Here is a 21,474-nt window from a genome sequence, read left to right as displayed (position 1 = left end):
ATGATCGAAAAAAGTGCCCCTTCCCTAATCAATTACAAACCCACGAATATTTTATTAAATTAGTGACAAGCTGTACTCATATACTAGGACATATTCTCTTTTCTGTCTTGTACGGGTACTTATTTATAAATTAATGGATATTCCGTTTTATTTTGGTCAAATAATAAACATGAGATCTATTTCTCTAAAAAAAATACCGTAATACAAATTAAAAAAAAAAGAGTGAAATCGACATTGGTCGATCAGCCAAGAATCCTCTTCTTTTTATGTAAAACATTAGTAATTATTCATCTTTTTATTAGTATTAATTGCATTGAAAGCGTGTTTATTCTGAAATCCATGATTCTTGAGCCCCTTTGTGACTCAAGGTAAATAATTATATGCTATAGACATATTATACTTTAGCAAGACCTATATTTTATGTGTTGCAAAATAAAGTTAATAATATACGAATATCGTGACAATACAATCGCAAATAAGTATCTTTTGAAACATAGTTATTAAATCTATTTATTAGGTACATTTTAGAATTGCCTAACAGGATTGTTTAACAGGGAATCAGATTGAACAAGGACGACTTCTCTCATTCCAAATATGCATTTTCTTCCAGCGATGATGTTTACACACTCGGAGGAAATTTGATTCAATTGAAACCCTATGAAAGAAGAACGGGGAAGCCATGAGGGCTAATTAATAAGCCCAGGACATCATGCAAAAAGCCCTTAATTAAGTTTAAAAAGCAAAGCCTAACATAATATCTTAATTAATATAATCTTAAAGCAAATCAACATGATTTGAGGGAAATAATCCTCTAAATCCATCAAAGGTTCCGAGCCACCAGTCTTCATCAATCTAACAATAAAAATCAAATAAATATAATTACTCTGATTAACTATTATTATAGTAAAACTATTTATTCTGTTTGTAAAAACATATAATACAAAAATAGGAAAATTTTAATAAGAACTTAACTGAGTAAGTATTGAGTAATTGATTATTTAATCTCGTGCTGACGTTGTTTGTTTAAAGTAATATTAATGGTAAAAAAAATTCTAATAAAATTTAACATAATGAGTATGTAGGTAAAAAAAAAAAAAAAATAACAAATAGAATAATTAATTAATAATACACTGATAATATCACATGTTTGAAGTTAAAAGCATGATAGGAAAAAAATTAAATAAATAATATGTAAAACGAATTGCAATAACTAAATAATTTCCACGTAATTCGCAGGGAACAGTCCATACTTCCCATGGCACTCTCCTAACCACCATCCCTCATCCACCTGGAATAAAATTTAAAGAACAGGACAAAAGATGATTCAAGCAGCACACTAATAATTGATTATGTAGATATGTTTCTATATATGTCAAAATAAGCAAAAGCTAATATTTGAAAATATTCACCTTTTCAATATTGAGAATGATGTCATCAGGCAAAAAGGATATCTCATCATCTGCCGCTGCTTGATAATCATATCGGGCAATTGCAGATAAGGAGCCATTCCTGCCACCGCCGCTGTTTTCATCTATTCCTTGTGTGGTTACTACCTCTGCCTTATAGCAGTTATCTGTAGGAGTCTTAAATACAATTAATTAGCCGAAATATTATAATTGATTTATAATTAGTTATACTCACTTCTTGTTCTGAATGTAGTACTTGTTGTTGCGGAGTCGAATCTGTCACTTTTTCTGGCTGGACTTTATGATCAATTACTGGAGGAGTTTGCTCCTCCAATTCATTTGTAATAGAGGCTGTATTGAGCGAAGAGGTATGATGCTCTTCCAGCTTCTTCTTTGTAATCGAGTTCATGATGACTGGAGTATGATTCTCTTCCGGGTTCTTGTTTGTAATAGAAGTACCCATGATTTTAGTGTTATTTTCAAATCTTTCACGTACATTGGAAGTTGCCCCTTGCGATATTTCCAGTTTCTTTCTAACGTTATCAATGGAATTAGAGCTTTCTTCCTCTTTTGACATTTGATTCTCAGATTTCATTAGCTTAATTTGCTCCAATTCCTTTCGTCTTTCCTCTGCAAAGGAATTGCTGCTACTCTTTGTTTGTCCCATGGAATTATTTTCAAACTTTTGTCTAAAGCTCAATGCTTTGCCTTTGGATGTCACGCTCTGAGCTTCATTTAGATTATCCTTATTATTCACAGACTTCTCATGTTGCTTCGCAGCATCATTGTCAATAGTATTCTTTTGATCTTGAATTCTCCTACTTTCCGCTCGTACTTCCAGTGCCTCTTGTTCCTTACGCTTTTCCTTTTGCGCTTTGAACTCTTCTTCCCTATTCGAAGCTCCACCTCCACCCTTTTCAAACATTTCACGGAGATTTTTAGCTTGTCTAGTAGGAACTTGGGGCTTATCCTTTGTGTAAGTTGTGCCCACAACTTCCGGAGTGTCTTCAAAAGTATGAGCATTCTTATCTACTCGATCAGTTTGAATACCATATTTTCCGCCAAAGCCTTTAGCGTAGTCCACTTGACTTTCATGTTTGTTTAAGTTTTCCATATGTTCCCATCCAACAGCGGACTTATCAACTCGATCTTTTTGAACTCCAAACTGACCACCAAAGCCAGTTTTGTAATCTGTAATGAATTATTATAGACATCCGTTAGGGATTCTTGGAGATATTTCTAATATATTTTGTTGCAAGTTACCTTTTTGAGATTGATGCTTTTCTACTTTTTCAACGTGCTCCCACCCCACCGCTGACTTGTCAACACGATCACTCTGTATTCCGAATTTACCACCGAAACCACCTTTGTAATCTATTAAAAATAAGTTGTGTATCTATGTTTCTCATTACATCAATGGATTTTTACCCGTTTGGGATTGATGTTTATTCAAATTTTCAACATGGGACCAATCCATGGCAGATTTATCAACTCTGTCCTTTTGAACCCCAAATTTACCTCCAAAACCGACTTTATAGTCTTTTTGTGAGTCATGCTTCTCCACTTTCTCAATATGATCCCAACCTACAGCAGACTTATCCTGACGATCCTTCATGACCCCATGTTTACCTCCAAAGCCTTTAGCGTAATCTGTCTGACTTGCATGCTTCTCCACTTTGCCCTCATAGTCATGCCCCATTGCAGAGGCGTCCATACGATCTTTTTCAATACCGAATTTTCCACCATAGCCCTGAGAGCCGTTGATCAGTACAGCTTTAGCCTTGGCGTCCTCATTTGCCTTTTTAACGACGCTCTCGTGGATTTCATTCATACTGAATAGAACAAAAAAAACTCTTCATTAACCACTGGACATTGGGGCACTTAATAAAAAAATAATGCAGGATGAAAGCCCAAAGGTGATGGATGATAATTGGATTTCGGAGGTATTAATATTTAATACTCACTCAATAGCTTCACAATTCCGACGTCCTCCATAGCGACGTTCCTCTTCCGTGAGATCATTAACATAGTCGGGATCCGTCTCCCAGTCATCATCATCCGGAGCTCCAAGTTGAATCATTCTTAATTGAATCGGCGTTTCGGTACTTTTAAAATTTAATAAAATCCTCCTATTTATATTTGATATTTCAGTTGCTTTTTCTTTCCTTTTCGTTTTTTAATACTCAGGCACAGCAAGGGAGTTTGAGTAAGGATTACAAGAGAGAAGGTCTGGAGACATAATGGAGTCAGCTGTTGACTGTAGTCTTTTTTACTTCTTTGCTCATTATTATTTGTGACGTCATTAAAAGTGAAAAGACGACAATAAAACCACAAATCAATGAAGGAAAAATAATACATTAATATGATTTGAGGACTGCAGTCAGGAGCTGCCTCAATTCTGTCTCTAGTCCTTCTCTCTAGTTGTCCTTGGTTTGAGTCACTCAAGAGGGAGAGATAAGTGAAGGAGCCAATGACGAAGTAGAATTCAAAAATTACTCGAGGTTTCTCATTTCATGTGTCAAATTGAACCAAAAATACATGCCTACTTCATTAATATAAACATCTCAAAAATCAAAAGAGTACGTGCTGTTGAATATACTATTATTTATTTATATTATGTAGCGGATGATGGCTCAAAGTGAGGCAAATATCTTGTATATTTTGCAATTTGACTTGAATGTATTATGCAATTGAATCGCAAGCGTTATCTACTATTTACATGATACAGTGTTAGGACCTGCTAAATCTGCCTTAAACATTGATTACTCATGCAATAATATGCTTTGTTTTGGCGATAAAGATGTTCAATATATAATCATTGAGAGGAAAATATCGTTATGATTAATGACAGCAATTCTAATGTACTTTGAAAAGAGGAAGTACATACATACTTTGAATATCGAACTTTCGAATAAGATTCGATCATTTTATGATGGAAATCTTTGTATATTATTCATCTATCTTCCTTTATAAGTGATAATATTGTTTATGATCGAGAGACTAAATCAGTGATATATGTACTATGATTGCTAAGTACGGAAGGTACATATGATTAAAGAAATTGTTCGTACATGACGACGCATAAAGTAGCTAGAAATATGAATTGTGATATTACATTATGTATGCTATGCAGCTCTGCTGTTATTCATGCATGTATGTACATAAGTATTATAACAACTAAGTAAATGTAACAACATTAAACGAAATGAAGTTCTCCTTCATAGCTTCACTCCATGTATGTACAAAAGTGAGTGCTTCATTCTTATTTTTATTATCGTTGTTCTAGACTCACTGTACGTAGTAAGTGTTTATGTTGACTGTTGAGTAGGAGCGTGAGTGTACACATACGAGAAGAGTACGGATGTAAGTTGGACTTTGAAAGGTGGAGCGGCAGCTGAGCTGAGAAGTGGTTACGTAATGAGAAAGGAAGTTAAAGTGTGGCAGGTGTTGACCCCGCTGCCCCTGCGGGCCTTTCTTGCTCCTCCTTATTCTCTCTTATTTTTATTTTTCAACAAGATTTTCTCATTTCTCTTCTTGCTTCCACTTTAATTGTTGGTGTGATGTGCACGGTGTTACAACAGACATTGGGAGATCGGTCCAGAGACTACGGCGGGGAGGATTCCGGCCGTCGACGCCACTCCCCGGTTCGTCTCTCCTCCGATGTTCCTACCTACAGTTATTTGGCAGATCTTGGAACACTGAAAAGGCCCATTGATCCATCGGATCGTAAGATTTCGCATCCTAACATGCATTTCCACGTTCCTCCGGAGGGATCGCACCGGTCCAGGTCTTCTTACATTTCTCAGCTGTATGGAAGGTCCCGCTCTGCGTCCCGAACGGGCATGCGCCTCCTTGTGGACTATATGCGGAGCACAACTCCGCGTCCCAAAAGTCCTTATATGAACAATGAAGAAGCCATTGGACTGGCACACTACCCGGATGGAAAGCATCCGGAAGAAGACAAGCCAGCTCCTATTGAGAGGGACGACTTCCCAGCGCCTCCCTTCTCCTGTGGCTATAATAGAAGAAAGAGACATTGGTCAGAGCCGGGCCTCAAAGTCTCCTCACCCCCAACTCCCCCTACTCCATCTACTCCGGAGGAAGACGAAGAAGAGGATCCACAGCTAGAAAAATCCGAGAAAGAACTCAAAAAAATATCCACCGCCATGGGACAAATCTTTTTAACTGAAATAGCAATTGAGAAGGAAAGACGAAAGTCTCAGAAAGGGCGTTATATTGATCCTCGCTCCGCTGCAAGAAGTCCTGCAGCTAATAAAGAACCTTTATTTAAACTCCGCTATGAATCCCCCATCAATGCATCTCCTTCCAGAATTGCGGACCATTTGCACCCTTGGGAAGACGATGGAAGACGTTCTTGTATTACACCCTATTCACCATCTCCAGCTCCACCAAAGCCCAAGTCACATACACTCCCTTCCCGATTCTCCCCTTTCGAGTCTACTAAAGTGGAAGAGGTGGACTTTAGTTCTAAATCAGATGTTTCATCTGGAGATATTCACTATGGAGAACGTCCCCGCTCTGGATGCACAGTGCCTCATATATGTTCAGGAAATAAACTACAGGCCTCCACCATTTATCCAGCACATCTGCTCTTCACAACAAATTATCGCCTTCCAGGAGATGTGGATCGTTGCAATATAGAGAAACATCTCTCAGATCATGATTTTGATTTACTTTTTGAATGTTCTAGATTAGAGTTCTATCAACTTGCATATTGGAAACGAAGCGAACTCAAAAAGAAATATTATTTATTTTAACCTTAAAATAATAAGCCAAGTAAATCAGTCTCATTAATATTAAGATTACTTTTGACTTGTACACCCCTCTCTCCCTTCTATTTTTTTTAAATGAGAAAGTTAAGTAAGTCCTAAAGCTTCGTTGCGGAACTTAAAAAACTCCGAATGTTTTTGTTTTTTTGAAATTTGTAATTTTAAATTCTTTCCTTCAAAAGAACACAAAAGTTTCATTATCATTATTATTTTATTTTTTTCCCAATACTTTTTGCGGTTAATTTATAACAAAAAAACTCATATACTATTAACAGCAACATACAAAAAACCGCTAATTATAGATTATATCACTTCGCTTGCTAGTCAAATGTGTTCACTTAAACAGTAAAGAAAGTCTGCTATATTTTCTTTAATTTATGTTTTGTTTGTTATGACATCAAATACCCCTCACACACTATAAAAAGCTGCATACAGGAATTGTCCAGCGCGCATAGCAATCAATTATAATAAATAATGTCTAAATGTATAAAATAAACTTTTGTTTTATTATGTCTATAAATATATTAATGTAGTCATTGTATGACTATTTATTTATCTGTTGTTTTATGAAAGGTGCATTAAGTATAATTATAACTATTTAAACAGAAGTAATCAATTATTGGTTCATTTAAACATTTTAAAATACAATCTAAAAGTTAAATAAGACTAATGATATTTTGCATAATTTATTAATATGATAATTTCAGATAATATAATATATTTTTCTATAAAAAAAAAATAAGTACAAATGAAAATTATCTTAATGAACCAATTTTGAAAAAGTTCATCACCTTCCTCCCCCCAAAAAAAAAAAAATAATAATTAATTTGATAATATGTTTATAATGTGTTCATTTCTCTGCCTATTAATTATTTATTATTGTCATTATTAATTTATTATCAGTTCAAAGTGAATCACTTATTGACACTTCTATCCTATTTAGTAGTAGTTTTAAATGAGAATACATTCAATTAATATAATTTATGCATATATGTATATATTATCTAATTTTTATCCTCAGAGTCGTTTTTTTTCCTACATTTAAAACTTAGTTATTTACAATAATCTACTTAATGTGTGCGTGTGTCAAAGGATTCCTACTGTCAAATAATAATACGTTATGTAATCATTTGCAAACTTTATCTTTTTTGTCAATTGCCAAATAGTTGTTAAAGCTTAGGGAACCGTTTGTTTTATAGAGTAATATCTTTTTATTCTTCTTGGGTGTGGCCTTTGGAGAAAACGATTCTGTTGTAGTCGCTATTTATGTATTAAATAATTGATCAATTATTTTAAAGGATATATTATTTGTATATTCGAGCATAACATTATATATTATGAGGTCTTCATTCTGTTTCTCCACTATTTTAGATATTGAACTACGTATATTTTTATATATACATTACAAAAAATTTCTTATTGTTTATAGACGAATAAGTCACGCAATAGCTTGACGTCAAAGAGATTTGTGGAGTACTGTGTTACTTATATTATTGTATATGCGGAAAAATTTGCAGTACATACTTGGATTCTTGACTCGGTATATTTTGGGTTTTTTCTTTCCTTTTTTGTTAAAATAAATAAAGGTTTATGACTATTATTATAGACAGTTGTCAAGGGTATGCTATACTGCTTGGTTCCAGTACTTTTTTATGTGAAAGATTTGTGTATTAAAAAACAACAACTTTATTTTGCTGAATAGATTCTCAGAGAGTCTTGAAATTACTCAACATAATGTTGGATGAATATCTTCTTAAATCATGGCCTATTTTTAACTCTGCATGTATGGGAAGGAAAGTACTTTGTTCTTAGAATTTATATTTTTATCGCATATTTGTGATCACTCAACCTTAGTGGACTCATTTGTATGTAAATTGTATTCTTTGCAAAAGTTGAGTTAATGGATTACGAAATGAGAGCATTAAATAAACATTGGAAAAATGTTTAATAATTACGTGCTCCTTTCGGTTTCATTATTATATTATTGCATTTTTTTATGTAGACTGAATAGTAATTTAAGTCATTTGTACTTATTTCCTACAATTTATGTAGATAATCGGTTCATCATCTGACAAATGTTTTACAAAGAATCATTCATAATAAACAGTCAATCCATTGATTACGAGAGACATTCGTAATGCTACTCGTTATGTACAAAACTGGGCCAATGTTTCTTTTTGTTGTTTATTTGAAGATAAAATCCAACACCAGGGGCGTCCGAGGTAATGGGGCTGTAACCCCCCTGGAAATGGAGAAAAAAATCCACTCTATGGAAAAAGATCAAATCAATTTAAGGATTTGTTTTCTAAAAAAAAGTCATTCGTTCTGAAAAAATAATATTTTAAATGAGTAATAAGTTAGACTCAACTGTGAAATTTCAAAGTGTTAAGAATGAGCGGACTAACTGTGAAGAAATTGAATTTTGGAGAGGAAAAGGTAAAATGTCTCCTGGATTTAGGAGGTAACACTAAATGTGTCCCAGATTATATAGTTCTCTCAACAGAATTGATGTTCCATTGGATAGGGTAAAAACAGTTTAATTTATTTGTAATAATACCGTTCAACCTATCTTAGGATTTCGATTGCAAAGATCGAAGCGTCATTAGAAAATGCATAGTTCTTGTATGAGTATTATCATTCTTACAGGACTTTTGAAATAGGGGACAATATAGTCAAGTTCAATAGGAGGAATGATTGGGTGAGGGAGGGGGGTTGAATCCTCTCAAAAATATTGATAGTTATGTCACTGGAAGAGGGACATTTACCCTTCCAATAATACTAATATGCCTACTTTTTTATGACAAAATTTAATTTTCTTAAATTTATAGTATCAAAATGATCAACGTCCAACCGTACTCGTTTAAAATCCTATCCAAGTATTTGTCTGTAAATTCATAAAACGTTTGGTTTTGTTTGAGACCCAAAAAGAACAAAAATTCATAATTGTTTTTATAAAAATCTTAAATCAAAATTTAATAAAAACAACTATTTTAAATTCGTAACTGGTTGAGCCATATAAGTGTTTTCTTTTTTTGGAAATCAAAATATGGCCACTCAAAAAATAAAGTAACTCATTAAATTAACTATTACTTATAACTCAATTAATTTATAAGTTATATTATTTTGAATTTAGGCCATCTTCAATGGGGTAAGGAGATAGATAATGATTTTCTAGAGAGGCAACTTCACTTTTAAACATCAATAAAATATAATACAATAATTTTGTTTGAAATTTGTTTCTGGAGATCCAAATTTTTGTTATTTTAATACTATAAGAATATCAAATATACATGTTCATATAATAAATGTTGAGGGTCAGGCGCCTAGGTACCAATGCTGAATCTTGTTAAGTTGGTAAAATGGGGATAAATTCACACTTGTGTTTCCTACATCGAGAAAGTAAAAAAATTATGTCCCATAAACCTATATGGAAAGCAAATTGTTTTTTCAAAGTTTAAGACCTATCGGCCCTCTTGCGTAAGTTGTTGCATTTTAGCATATAAAACTGAAGTTTTTTAGTGCATATATTCCATTACGCTATCAATTATCAAAATCAGTGACTCAAGGCATGTTATTGTCCAATTGAGCTCGATATCCGAACAAAAAACACCTCGCAAACCGAGAGATTACTGTATCATTATTTCATTTCTACAGATCATGAAATAGTTTTTTTATAAACATCCTAATATATTTGAAACTTGATTATTACTTTATGTTAAGAATGCAGTGAGACTTAATGGCTCGCTCTCTCATTATCAAATACTTGAAATATTTACTTTGTCTTCAACAAAGCTTTGTGGATAATTATTAAAATAGAACGATATGTTTAACATTTGTGTTATACATGATATGAAGACATTCATTGTCTTCTATAATATTATATACAGCTTCATTTCTTGGACCTAATAATTTATAATATTTTGTTCTTTAAGCCAGCTCACTATGTAGATATCTTAAGTATGAATGTAATTCAGTACTCTATGATATATAGGGATATTGGGAGGAGGGATCTTTGAATCATGTAATCAATGAACTGTGACTTATATAAATTTTATGAGGATATTGAATAGTCTTCTTTTTTTTATTAGTAAAAACTCACATCGGTAAATCGAATAATGATACTCTATAAATATTGATGAGATGTCAACATTTAGCATGACGATGATGGATAATTAATTCATGTATACGGATAATATATATATATAGATTCTCGACAAAATAAGAGAGTGAATGATTTATTTATGTGTTTTGTTAAATATAAAATAGGTTGTATAGAGTTAAATTAATACATAACAAGTACATTTTTATGAATATGGAAAAGTACGAATTCTACGCGTTTGCCAATTCATTTTTTTATTTTCTTATGCCTAATTAATCAAATTTTTAAGAGAATTTCTTTACTATGATATATTCTATTACAAGGACTGTTTTAAATAAGCTCAAAAAAGTGTAGAATAAAAAACAAGTCTAAGGTCGAGCCCAAACCAGTTCTAGTAAAAAACAACACTTATTTCGTATGAAACAAATATATTTTTTTATTATTTGGGAAATTCCCCATGACGTACGAAGCCCTTTTCACTTTATTGTTATATCCTATATATGTATATCATTGCAGGGGAGATTGGAGGATTAATAGTACTACTACAATGTAATTTTTATTACGCACATAAACAAAACGTCATTTTGTTTGTATTTTTGCAAAGCTTTAATCTCCGCTTTTCTTCTAAATAAGGCTGTTTTTATGTCATTTCTTTTTATTAATTAGTATCAATTAGTATATATCAAAAAGAGAAGTATATGCTCACAGAGATCACTATATCACGAGCTCCTTGATCGTTAATAATATTTTGGAATTTTCAAAATATAAATAATTAATGAATACGTGCAATAGGTTATTAACATTTATACTTTTTTTTTAAATGTATGCTCATGAGGATTTCTACAATTTTAAAATCTCAAATCCTCATAATATCCTTCAATCATTAAATAAGTCCATAAATGAGTATCTCATTCATGTCATGGCGTGATGATATTTTGAGGGATTGCTTACACCTTTTCTGCTGCTGCATGTAGTGATTTCTCAAGTCATTTTATATTACAAATCTAGCTATTAATTTTAAAAATGGAGCGCACGCCCATATGGTAGGTCAAATATGACTTTGTACAAAATTAGTAGATAGAAATACTATAGAGATTCCTGTTTAAAGAAAAGGTGCACGTGATACATAAGAGAACAAACATTAAAGCTTGCCTCTTCTGCTCTCAGCTTCAGCCAGGTATGGGGGAGACAGAGAGAGAGAGAAAAAAAAAAGATTTGTCCGTTTTCTTTCTTCCTTTATTTATATCACATTTCATAATTGCAGTGATTGAGGAACGAATCTCAGGTGAGCAGATGGGAAATGACTCCTAGCATTATTTCCCCATAAATTAATATTTTTTTTTCCTATTAATAATTCGTCAACATAATTTTCTTTGTAGAGTATAAAATGTGGAAAGGACTCGTATTTATTTCGTTGATTGCCGTTGTCTACGCGGGAATAGCGAATCGGGGTGATGATATTTGTGAATTTGATAATTGTCAGGCCTGTGTAAAGGATGAAAAATGTTATTGGGATGGCTCATGTGGCCCTCTTGGCGATAATAGTGTACGTATACAATTATAATGGTTTATTTCACATATTTTTAATGTATTTATTTAACAATGTCCCTTATTTTATAGAGTCCCCCCCCCCCAGTTCCCTGTCCTTGAGATAAAAGATCCGGAACCATTAGTAGGCCACAGATTTTATAGATATGATTTCCTCTACAGAGTCAATGTATGTATATTACTTTTCAATGATTTACTCTCTATTACCACGTAGGATATTGTTGCTGTTAAAAATAGCCTAATTGACGGGAATGACTGAAAAATCAATCAATTAGTATTTATAACGCCTATTTGTAGTAGTGTATATAGTCATGTATCACTAATTAGTAATAGAGAAGCATGTTTCTCTCTTATCTCAACAGTATTTGGTTTCATATATTTCCATACTGTGCCTTTGAGAGATTATAGAAATTAATTAATTAACAGTACTATGTATATCTTATTTTTTCATACATACTTGACCCGTGAATATGCAAGCACAATTTATCTCACAAATAAGTATGGATTACAGAACATTTGTATTCATGAACTAATTATTATCGTTCATTTTGATTGATAAATTACTTTGATTACTTCTTTGGAAGCACTGTAAATTTCAATTGAAGTCGCATAAATTCATTCCTTTCATAAATTAACAATTTGATGTATTTTTCCTATTTGGAAGGCCGTATAATTGAAGCCAAATAAAGTCACAGCATTTAAATGAAGGCTCTTAACTACACCTAATATTTATGAATATCTCAATTTATGATATAGTTTTAGGGATATATGTCTGTAAAGTATAGGGCCGTTTAATATTACTATGGGGTAACAAAAATATTTTCTTTATATTTGTTTATGATTGCGCATTTGTTAAGGGATAGTCCAAATAAATATTTTTTTCGTGATTATTTAGGGATCCTCTAGAGAATGCCCAACAGAAGAATCAATTAACAAAGATGATAATAGTAACAACACGGAAGAAGAAGTTTCTTCAATCATACAAGAATCCGAGAAATCAGAGGAATATGTTTCTACAATCATTCCTGATGGTGAGAAAAATGACGAGGATTCTGAATCAAAAGCATCGATCACCACTGTGAAACCCATTGACGGCGATGTGACAGAGAATGACTCTGAATCTGAAGCAACAACACTCTCTGGAGATGGAGGAGCATCTACAACTCCAAAAACAACTCCTCTCCCACCTAAAAGCTCTACGACTGAAACATCGAACTCTTCTTCTGACCCCACTACTACCCCTACGGCTTCAACCACACCCACAGCACCAACAACTATAACTCCATCTACTGGTAATACTACTACGACCACCGCATCTACTACCACGGAAGATATAACAACTACATCAACAACAACGAGTAGCACCCCCATTGACCCTGAGAATAAGAGCAGCTTCGATGGATGGAGTTTCTTCGGTGGCATTCTTTTGACAGTTGGTTTCTTTTCTATTGGCTTCGTGGGTCTTAAATATTATCGTGTTAGATCTCGAACGGATGCTGACTACAACCGTTTTTAATTTTAAAAAAGCAGAGACAACACACACTATATATATACACTTTCTCGCATGTACTTAATTGGCATTAAAAATAGAAGAAAAAATAGTCATGTATAAAAATTTTAAAGATCTGATTGTAATTGACAACTGTTGTAACTGTTATTATAACTATTAATAATAATGAAAATCTCACTTTTGGTATTTATTTTTCTACATCTTCAATATATATTTAATATTATGGTCATTCTTATTTTATATGTATAAACATATTCATTACATGTGTTTATCAAATGTTCTATCTATTTGTATACATACTCAATGTATTTTTTTTTTTTAAATAAATAAGACCTGGTGAAAATGTATCTTTTGAAGAAAAAAAAGAGATAAACTTAGGATATTAATGTTTTAATTTTATATTTTATATTTGTTAATAAAAGATTCTGAAAATTTTGGAAATTAAAGTAAACGTTAAAATATAATTGTCTCTTTATTCCAGATTGCCTCTCATTATACTTATGACTCATTTCAAACAGATGAACATAAGTAATTATGAGTAACATAGTAGAATCAACATTGTCTTTTTGAGTGTATGGGTCATAGCTCGTCATACAAAAATGGTATTCCCTCATTTGATTGAAAAATTCTTTAATATTAATGGTATACAGTTCTAATTATATAACTTCTTATCCAAGAATATGGTTATTTCTGCATCAAATACAATACTTACCTACATTATTTGTTCCACCAATAAAGTAATATGTTTCGGATAGACTCTATTACGTCATTATAGATTAGGCTATGAGGAGAAGAAAATAAATACAATAACATTTTTAAAACAAAAATCGAAGATGTGGAGGTTAACAATAACTGGAAATCTAATTTAGTCTGACCTTTGCCATTCGCAAAGCTATATTTCCTTTTGACAATTAACATTTTATTATATTATAATTAATACATTCACTCAAGTGGACAATCGTATAATCGTGGATGAGATACACTGTAAATTCAAGGACGTCCGCAGATTTATATTTTAGAGGAGGAGGGCTTGGTTTTTGGATTTTTTTGAAAAAAAATTTCAAATATAAAATTTCTAGAATTTTTTTTTCAAATATTAAATTTTCCGGAGAAAAATTTCAAAAATCCATAGTTATTCACGGACGATTAAATTTTTTTGAAAAAAATCAAATATTATATTTTTTAGTAAGAATATAAAATTCCTTAAATTAGGAGGAGGCTACAGCCCCTCCCCCTGCGGGCGCCCTTGAAATTTGTTTTATATGAAAATCAAAAGGTAGTTGGACATACCAAGGAGTAACATGCGGGTTTTTCCAGTTCCTTGTTTAGAGAGGGTTACCAATTAGTTACTCATTGCGTAAGAGTAGATGAACTTAAAATGTCCTTCAACACTTCTAGACATAGTTTAATAAAACTAAAAGGATATTTTTTATCTAAAGTCATTTAACAATAGAGAAATGTTGTCAAATAAATATCGTACATGATTTACTAAGTAAATATATATCGTTTATCACAACATGGCTGGATGATCGCAGGATTCTATGTATGAATCATCTCTTGAAAAACTTTCAGGCCACCAGTAATACATCAGTTTATTGTTGCAAATAAACATATTTTACAAAAAAATTATCAATATTTAATTGGATAATTTAATAATCTTCATTCAATTCATGATTTTCGAAATTTATAAAATATCTACATACTTGTACATGTGTGGATATTAATTATAATCTAAATACTAATATAATAATAAAATATTAGGAAAAAGGTTCATTTTTATTCGATACAATAATATATTGGTTACTAGAATAATTAATTTTATACCTTCTACATACATTGTGGTTCGGATGTCTCGTTACCCAAAGGGATAGTTTATTTATTACCTCTAGGCCATAACTATGATAAAAATAGGCGATTATGGGCTAATGACTAGTTTATTTGTGAGTTTTGTCTTATAATCTTAAAGAATAAATTGACTATGATTATAAAGAAGGTTCTGTTTAATGGATGATATCTCCGGGTAATTGGTTCCGTGGATATACTGGACTTTTTGAATCCGAACTGTTCTAACCTATAGTCTATGAGCTACAAACTAGTTAACATCTTTTTGCATGTATGTAAATGCTGGATTTATTACTAAAAGTGTCTGAAAATGAAAACCCGTTCTATAGTGAAACCTATACTTATTAAATCCAAACTATCCGGGTATTTTTTTATGTTATTATGTGTTCAAAGAGACAATATTATTTATTCATATACTATGTTAGATTCCCATTGTTTGTTCTATAAAAACTCACATACTTTCATGGCCAATCATTATTAATCGAAGGATCCATTATGCTTTTATCATTGTATTTCACTCCCCAATAGTATTGCCTCACCTATTCAGTAAATATTCGTCTAATTATTGGTCAGTTTTTATTATTATATATTTTCCTCTTGGAACATACTATGTAACTTCTCGCTAAAATACCTTGCAAATTTTCTTTGTAAACATTATTCGCAGACGCTCAAATTAAAAGTATATTTTGATTAGTTACACCCTGGTATCTCATGTTTATCTACATACATATATTAATATAAAAAGCTTGTCTGTAATGTGTGTATGTAATGTACACAGTGATACTAATCCCTTCTCTGTTCGTCGAGGCCTAATAACTCCAAGCAATGCCGGGTACTACTGCTAGTGTAAAATAAAGTGATTAATCTAAATGCAAGTATATAATATACTAACGGTGGTACCAGCTTTACTGGAAATTATTAGAGGTCAACGAAGATACAAACTTTGCTTTAAATCTATAGAAGATAACTCCCGAAGAAATCCTCAGTGTTACTCGTCATTTTTGATGAGCATATGCACACGTAGTTACTCAATACTTTGATGTTCTCTCCTCAAGAATAAAAGAACAATTTTAACAGTTTGATAATTTTTCTTTAATATGACATAATGAGCCAAAGTTGTACTTTAGTCTAGAGTTGTATAAAATATCACTTGACCTGAACGCCTACAGTATTACAATTTGAAAAGATTTACTGTAAATAAAAGGATGATTTTAATTGATTTTTTCAGTATCAACTAAATTCACTTATGGAATATTTAATAAATAAGCATTCATTTTTACTTAGGGGCATCTGTAGGATCATATTTATTTTAACTTTTTTAGGGGGGAGGGGGGCTTTTTTATTTTTTTTTCAAAAATCCAAAACTGTTAAAAAAAAATTTCAATACATAAATTTCAGATATTATTTTTTTAAATCCACAGCTAATCACAAAAAATTAAATTCGCCCCTGTTATATAGCGTTTTTATACCACTCCATACATCTACGTTCTTTTTTATGAAGCACACGCTTGTTTGTATTGTCATTATCAAGTATCTATGGAGTCCTCGAATAAACTCAAAAATCCCTATACAGTTATACATACAGACAGACAACCCTTGCTTTATGAATATAGAAAACGCCATTTTTAGTTGATTAAAAGGATATTTTTTTAATGGATGTTTGTCATAAATTGCATTAAAATAACTTAATATAACAGTACAAATTGCAAGAACGATATAAAAGTTATATATACAAAGAAGTGAATGAGGATGAGATGTTTCGGTGAGAAAAAACTCCAAATAATTTCAGGGGATGACGAAATACAAAGGTGAAAATATATTTAAAAAATCTGATTCTTGTTTAGAATCTAGGAGTGCCAGTAATGTTGTTTAAGCAACCTAATTGTTGCCAAGAGTATTTTGGGAATAGTTTCAAACTTATCTTTTGTTACACGTATGTGCTACTTAAACAGAATAAATAATATGACATTGTTATACCTATCAATGAATAGTTGAAAACAATTATTGTTCCCGCAACATAAATAATATTTTGTCTTGAAGATAGGAATTATACAAATATGTTATAAGAATTATTTCACAAAATATATTTATAATTGTAATCTAACGGTTTATTTTTTCTTTTGTTAATAGTACTTAAAATTAATATAGGATCAACAAACGTAATATTATATTTTAGAACAGTCTTTAACTCTTTTAAAAGTGTCATGGACCTCTTTTCCCAAGATTTTATTTCTCCAGACATGAAACAACAAGGAAAAGCTTCGCAAAACTATATATTTTTGAATAAATGTCATTGTATATTTCACTTTGTTCATAGGCTAAATTAACTTATTTCTTCACTAGTGGTAGAAAACGGGAATGCCTTGAGTTATTAGGCGTTGAATAGTAATACTAGAATGTTTACTTATGCTTAATCAGTCCAACTCCATTTAAACTATTAAAGGAACATTTCAAAAAAGTCGTGGGTTTATTAACATCTCCTTCTAAAAAGAAAAATTCTCGCCTATTTTTGGTGTAAATTGATTTAAAAGTCCTTAAAAAAATAAACATATATGAAGTTAAATATAATTAAAATATTTTAACTATGCACTAACACTATTTTAGTATTTATTTACCCAAGAAACTGTCATTCTATACCAATAATTACCCAAGGTCTTTATTACTTTAAAAACTTCATTCGGTCCAGTAAATATTCTATCCGAGAATCCATATCCAGTTGATCTTTCGATCGCGTATTTGATTCTTTTTGCCCAAAAATCTTCGCTTTTCATTACTCTTTATAGCCAACTAAGGTATAGATTTTTCTAAAATACTTCTGTATCGACTGAACCCAGTCCTCAGTTATTAAGTGAGATAAAAAGGTGGTCGTTGGAGATAAATTGTCGTTTATCTGTCGAGAGAATATATATCTTTAGACAGTCTATTTTCTTGCATATGTTTTTGCAAAATGGTGTGCATCTCAGGAGATGGACGATTTCGGGAACGACCAGTTTGTCCCAGATTCAGAGTTTTTCTAATTTTGTAATATTCTACAAAGTGTATCGGTTGACTTCCACATTTTTTTAGTAATTCTATTTAATATCATGTTTTTTGGATATCGAAGAGACCGTAATTTTCATAGTTTATTCTTTTTGTTAAATTGGCTAAAACACTTTAGTTGGAGGACAATTTTACAAACAGACATTTCGTCGAAGGCCCATTTGGCACTTGTGGCCTACCAATGATTTATAATTTATTGATATATACGATTGTATATTTTAATTAAAATTAAAATGATAGGCTGATAAATTTCTGTAATGACTAAAGAAACAGCTCAAGGAAAAAAATATATATATTCGACACTTCATGTAATCATTTCCAATATAAAAAATCCATCGTGTCGAATGATAATTAATAGATAACGGAGAAGTGATTAGGACTTATTTCATTATAATCGCTGTCGCGTTTTTATTATTATTTAAAGTTCTACAATGGTAAAGATGCAAACTACATTCGAACCACATACTATTGTTTTAGGTTTATATAATGATCATTTATGAATATAATTAATAAAAAATATTTTCCTGCAAAAGAAAACTCATTAATTTACCTGTATGGCATGTATGTATAGTATATGAACAATACCTACTTATCATACTACTATTTTAGATTAAATTAAATTAAAATATACAAAACGCATATATCAATATATATTAAATATCATTTTTCGGCCAAATTTTCAAAATGGTCCTTCGGTAAAATTTCTGTTTGGCCAATTGTCTTTCGGCAAAAATATTTTCGCCCAAAAGTCTGCTCACACCATTTGATATCTGTCAAGAACAATTATTTGATTTCATCGGACTGCATTATAAATATCTGATCATTTTTCTATTTTAATAATTAATTATCGGCAAATTTGGTTCATTATCCACCTTACGTTAATATTGCTCCAATAAATGTATTTTTTATCATTCCGCACGACAAAATAACGAGTTACGTAAAAAGTGTGGATGAATCGTGTTGATATCGTTTACAAATTGGGAAATCCCTAGCAACAATTTTCCAAAGAAATTTTAGCAGTTATCTAATATTATTACTATGGTAGGATAATCCATTTGAGTAATACTGTAGTAAATTGCAAGGAGTAAAAATTAATAGCCTTAGAGTAAATGATACCTGTAGCCCCACAAGTTCATACATCAATACTATAAAGAGCTTATTTCTAACAATTAGAAGTGTATCAAATATTTCGTGGAAAACAGGATCTGCTTTTTTTAGCTAGCAATCTCAAAAGGCTTTTATTTTCCAAAGCTGTTATCAATATTATTTAATTGTTGAAAACAGAACATCTAAGTATAAGCAAAGAGGAGAGTGTGTAAAGAAAAAACTAAGTATAGCTATTAGAAAAGGAAAAACGCGTGCGTTTTTCCTTCATTATTTAATATTTCATTTGTGTGTGTGTTAACATCTCCCTCTAAAAGAAGGATTATCCTCTATATTTGGTGTAAATTGATTAAAACATGTATAATTAAGTAAATATATATTATAATTTATATTCCCTTATGTAAATGATATACAATCGTTTCTGTGCTGCCTGTAGACATATTTTTTAATTAATATGCCACGCATGCTCGGTTGTGGTGTTATTCTTATATTCTCGAAGAGAGACCATATAAGTGTAAATTAATCTGTAATGCATGGTGACAAAAAGTAACACAGATGATTTGTTGCAAAGTTATAAGCGTAAGTCCTTATTGGATTCGGATTAGAATTGAAAATCAACATTATAGTAATTCTTTCCGCTCTTTTCCTTGAGTCCTTTAGTTCAACAGCAACACAATTTGTACTAACACAACAACAAAAAGTTAAAAATAATGTCATCTCAATAACTAAACAATTAATATAATAGCATTGGAATATTGACGATACTTAATAACCATTACACCTTTACAAATCATTAGTTGTGAAACAAATTAAATCACTCATATCCCCTATAAAACATCTTCCGTTTTCAAATTCTATATAATTCTATAATATTCTGCATAAATTTGTTAATTATTGACTGGTGGCAAAATTTCATTGTATATCTAATTTTGGTTTTATAAATATAATCCATGATTTAATTGAACCATTTATTTTGTTTAAGAAATACATTCTAACAATAATAATTCATAATAACAAATATTACACGTGAATTGGTTTAAAATCGCAAGCTTTTCTTAATTTTATAAGCATTACTCATCTACAAACCATTTAATGTGAAAAGGAGCTATGAACTCGACCTAGATTGAGGTAACTTGAAATAAAAGGTAGTTCAATTAAACATAAATTGGGCTAGCTCTCCTTTTTGAATTGTGGTACCGTACCGACTACTGGTCTGAAAGCTAAATAAAACTTATTTTAGTTAACTTATTCCGTATAAGTAGTGATGTAAATTGTGTCTATTGGGAATGTTAAAAAAAGAAACCAGAAATCAGCATGGTAACCCTGACAATTTGAAAAATGTTTTAGAGGAGAGCAGCTACAATCATCTGTGACAAGGTAGGAGAGGGTAGAAGTAAATAAACTTGACAAGAATTACTCCGATGTTGATCCCCGATTCTACTCTGAGTCCAACAAGGACTTACATTATAGCTCGGTAACAAGTCTTTAATGTTACTTTCCGTCTTTTAGGAGCATGGACGAATGTTTAATCAGGTTGGGAATATAATTGAAGTTCACTACTCAGGAATGAAATAAGTAATAATGACAAGAGCTAAGGACAAGAAAATTAATTCTTCAGATTACCAATTTAAAAATAAAAACGGGCCAGCCAAAAAATTCAGAACATTTTCATCAATGATCATGCCCCATACAAACTGGGACGATGAAAAGAACAAATCTTTACTGAGGAGTCTCTCCTGTGCCAAGGGAATAGTTGGTTCCATCAGAAAATTTGAAAACTGCACATCTCGTAAATCTATTAGAAACATTTTACATCCGATATAAGGTATTACAATGAAACTGCAAAAGAGAGATCTGGATATTTTCTCTGGTTTGTCAAAATTCGATAATGGGTTGGATGATCTGAGAAAAATGAGAAGTGGGATGGATGAAATATTTTATTCGTGGTATTTGGACATTCTTAATTTCTGTGAGAGAGTTAGAGGAGATGAATGAGAACCATTTTTTTTCTATTTTTGTATAGTGTCATTTAAGAAATGAGTACCAGGTTCTGCAAGCCATCAATTGATGGCATACTAAGTCTTTTTGAACTATTGCCCGACCTTATCAAAAAAAAAAACAAAAAAAAAAAACAAT

General features: G+C 31.5%; 3 protein-coding genes across 6 annotated transcripts; 2 read left to right on the top strand and 1 right to left on the bottom strand.

Annotated features, from left to right (window-relative positions):
- Positions 1–394: 394 nt before the first annotated feature.
- On the bottom strand, positions 395–3,921 carry Cortactin (cortactin). Of its 4 annotated transcripts, XR_011779243.1 has the most exons (7): positions 3,371–3,921; positions 2,835–3,238; positions 2,670–2,780; positions 1,642–2,597; positions 1,410–1,583; positions 973–1,288; positions 395–852 (listed from the first exon to the last, which is right to left on the bottom strand). XR_011779243.1 is itself a non-coding variant. In XM_040707923.2 (6 exons), the coding sequence occupies exons 1-6, from the start codon at positions 3,484–3,486 to the stop codon at positions 775–777; spliced, it is 1,839 nt and encodes a 612-aa protein (XP_040563857.1). In that variant the 5' UTR covers positions 3,487–3,921; the 3' UTR covers positions 395–774. The 4 variants fall into 4 exon arrangements, 3 of the variants coding, with proteins under 3 accessions (XP_040563857.1, XP_071743159.1, XP_040563858.1); XM_040707923.2 differs by lacking the exon at positions 973–1,288; XM_071887058.1 differs by lacking the exon at positions 395–852 and having other exon boundaries at positions 889–1,288; positions 3,371–3,886.
- Positions 3,922–4,710: 789 nt separating this feature from the next.
- On the top strand, positions 4,711–7,333 carry LOC121114084 (dematin-like). The gene has a single exon (XM_040707925.2). It carries the CDS (start codon positions 4,967–4,969, stop codon positions 6,182–6,184), a length of 1,218 nt encoding a protein of 405 aa, XP_040563859.1. The 5' UTR covers positions 4,711–4,966; the 3' UTR covers positions 6,185–7,333.
- Positions 7,334–7,801: 468 nt separating this feature from the next.
- Positions 7,802–13,812, top strand: LOC121114085 (uncharacterized). The gene is made up of 3 exons (XM_040707926.2): positions 7,802–11,580; positions 11,675–11,841; positions 12,739–13,812. Exons 1-3 carry the CDS (start codon positions 11,475–11,477, stop codon positions 13,357–13,359), a joined length of 894 nt encoding a protein of 297 aa, XP_040563860.1. The 5' UTR covers positions 7,802–11,474; the 3' UTR covers positions 13,360–13,812.
- The last annotated feature ends 7,662 nt before the right edge of the window (positions 13,813–21,474 follow it).

This window comes from Lepeophtheirus salmonis, chromosome 3, assembly GCF_016086655.4.
Source record: "Lepeophtheirus salmonis chromosome 3, UVic_Lsal_1.4, whole genome shotgun sequence".
NCBI lineage: Eukaryota > Metazoa > Arthropoda > Copepoda > Siphonostomatoida > Caligidae > Lepeophtheirus > Lepeophtheirus salmonis.
This window is presented reverse-complemented; position numbering and strand designations above follow the sequence as displayed.

Bases quoted from the DNA above. Each gene is read 5' to 3' on its own strand.
- LOC121114084 (XM_040707925.2), top strand. From the start codon at position 4,967: ATGTGCACGGTGTTACAACAGACATTGGGAGATCGGTCCAGAGACTAC.
- LOC121114085 (XM_040707926.2), top strand. From the start codon at position 11,475: ATGGGGGAGACAGAGAGAGAGAGAAAAAAAAAAGATTTGTCCGTTTTC. The intron at 11,581-11,674 runs GTGAGCAGATGG...TTTTCTTTGTAG, and splicing joins GATTGAGGAACGAATCTCAG to AGTATAAAATGTGGAAAGGA. The intron at 11,842-12,738 runs GTACGTATACAA...GTGATTATTTAG, and splicing joins GCCCTCTTGGCGATAATAGT to GGATCCTCTAGAGAATGCCC.
- Cortactin (XM_040707923.2), bottom strand. From the start codon at position 3,486: ATGATTCAACTTGGAGCTCCGGATGATGATGACTGGGAGACGGATCCC. The intron at 3,239-3,370 runs GTGAGTATTAAA...TGTTCTATTCAG, and splicing joins CGGAATTGTGAAGCTATTGA to TATGAATGAAATCCACGAGA. The intron at 2,781-2,834 runs GTAAAAATCCAT...TATTTTTAATAG, and splicing joins TAAACATCAATCCCAAACGG to ATTACAAAGGTGGTTTCGGT.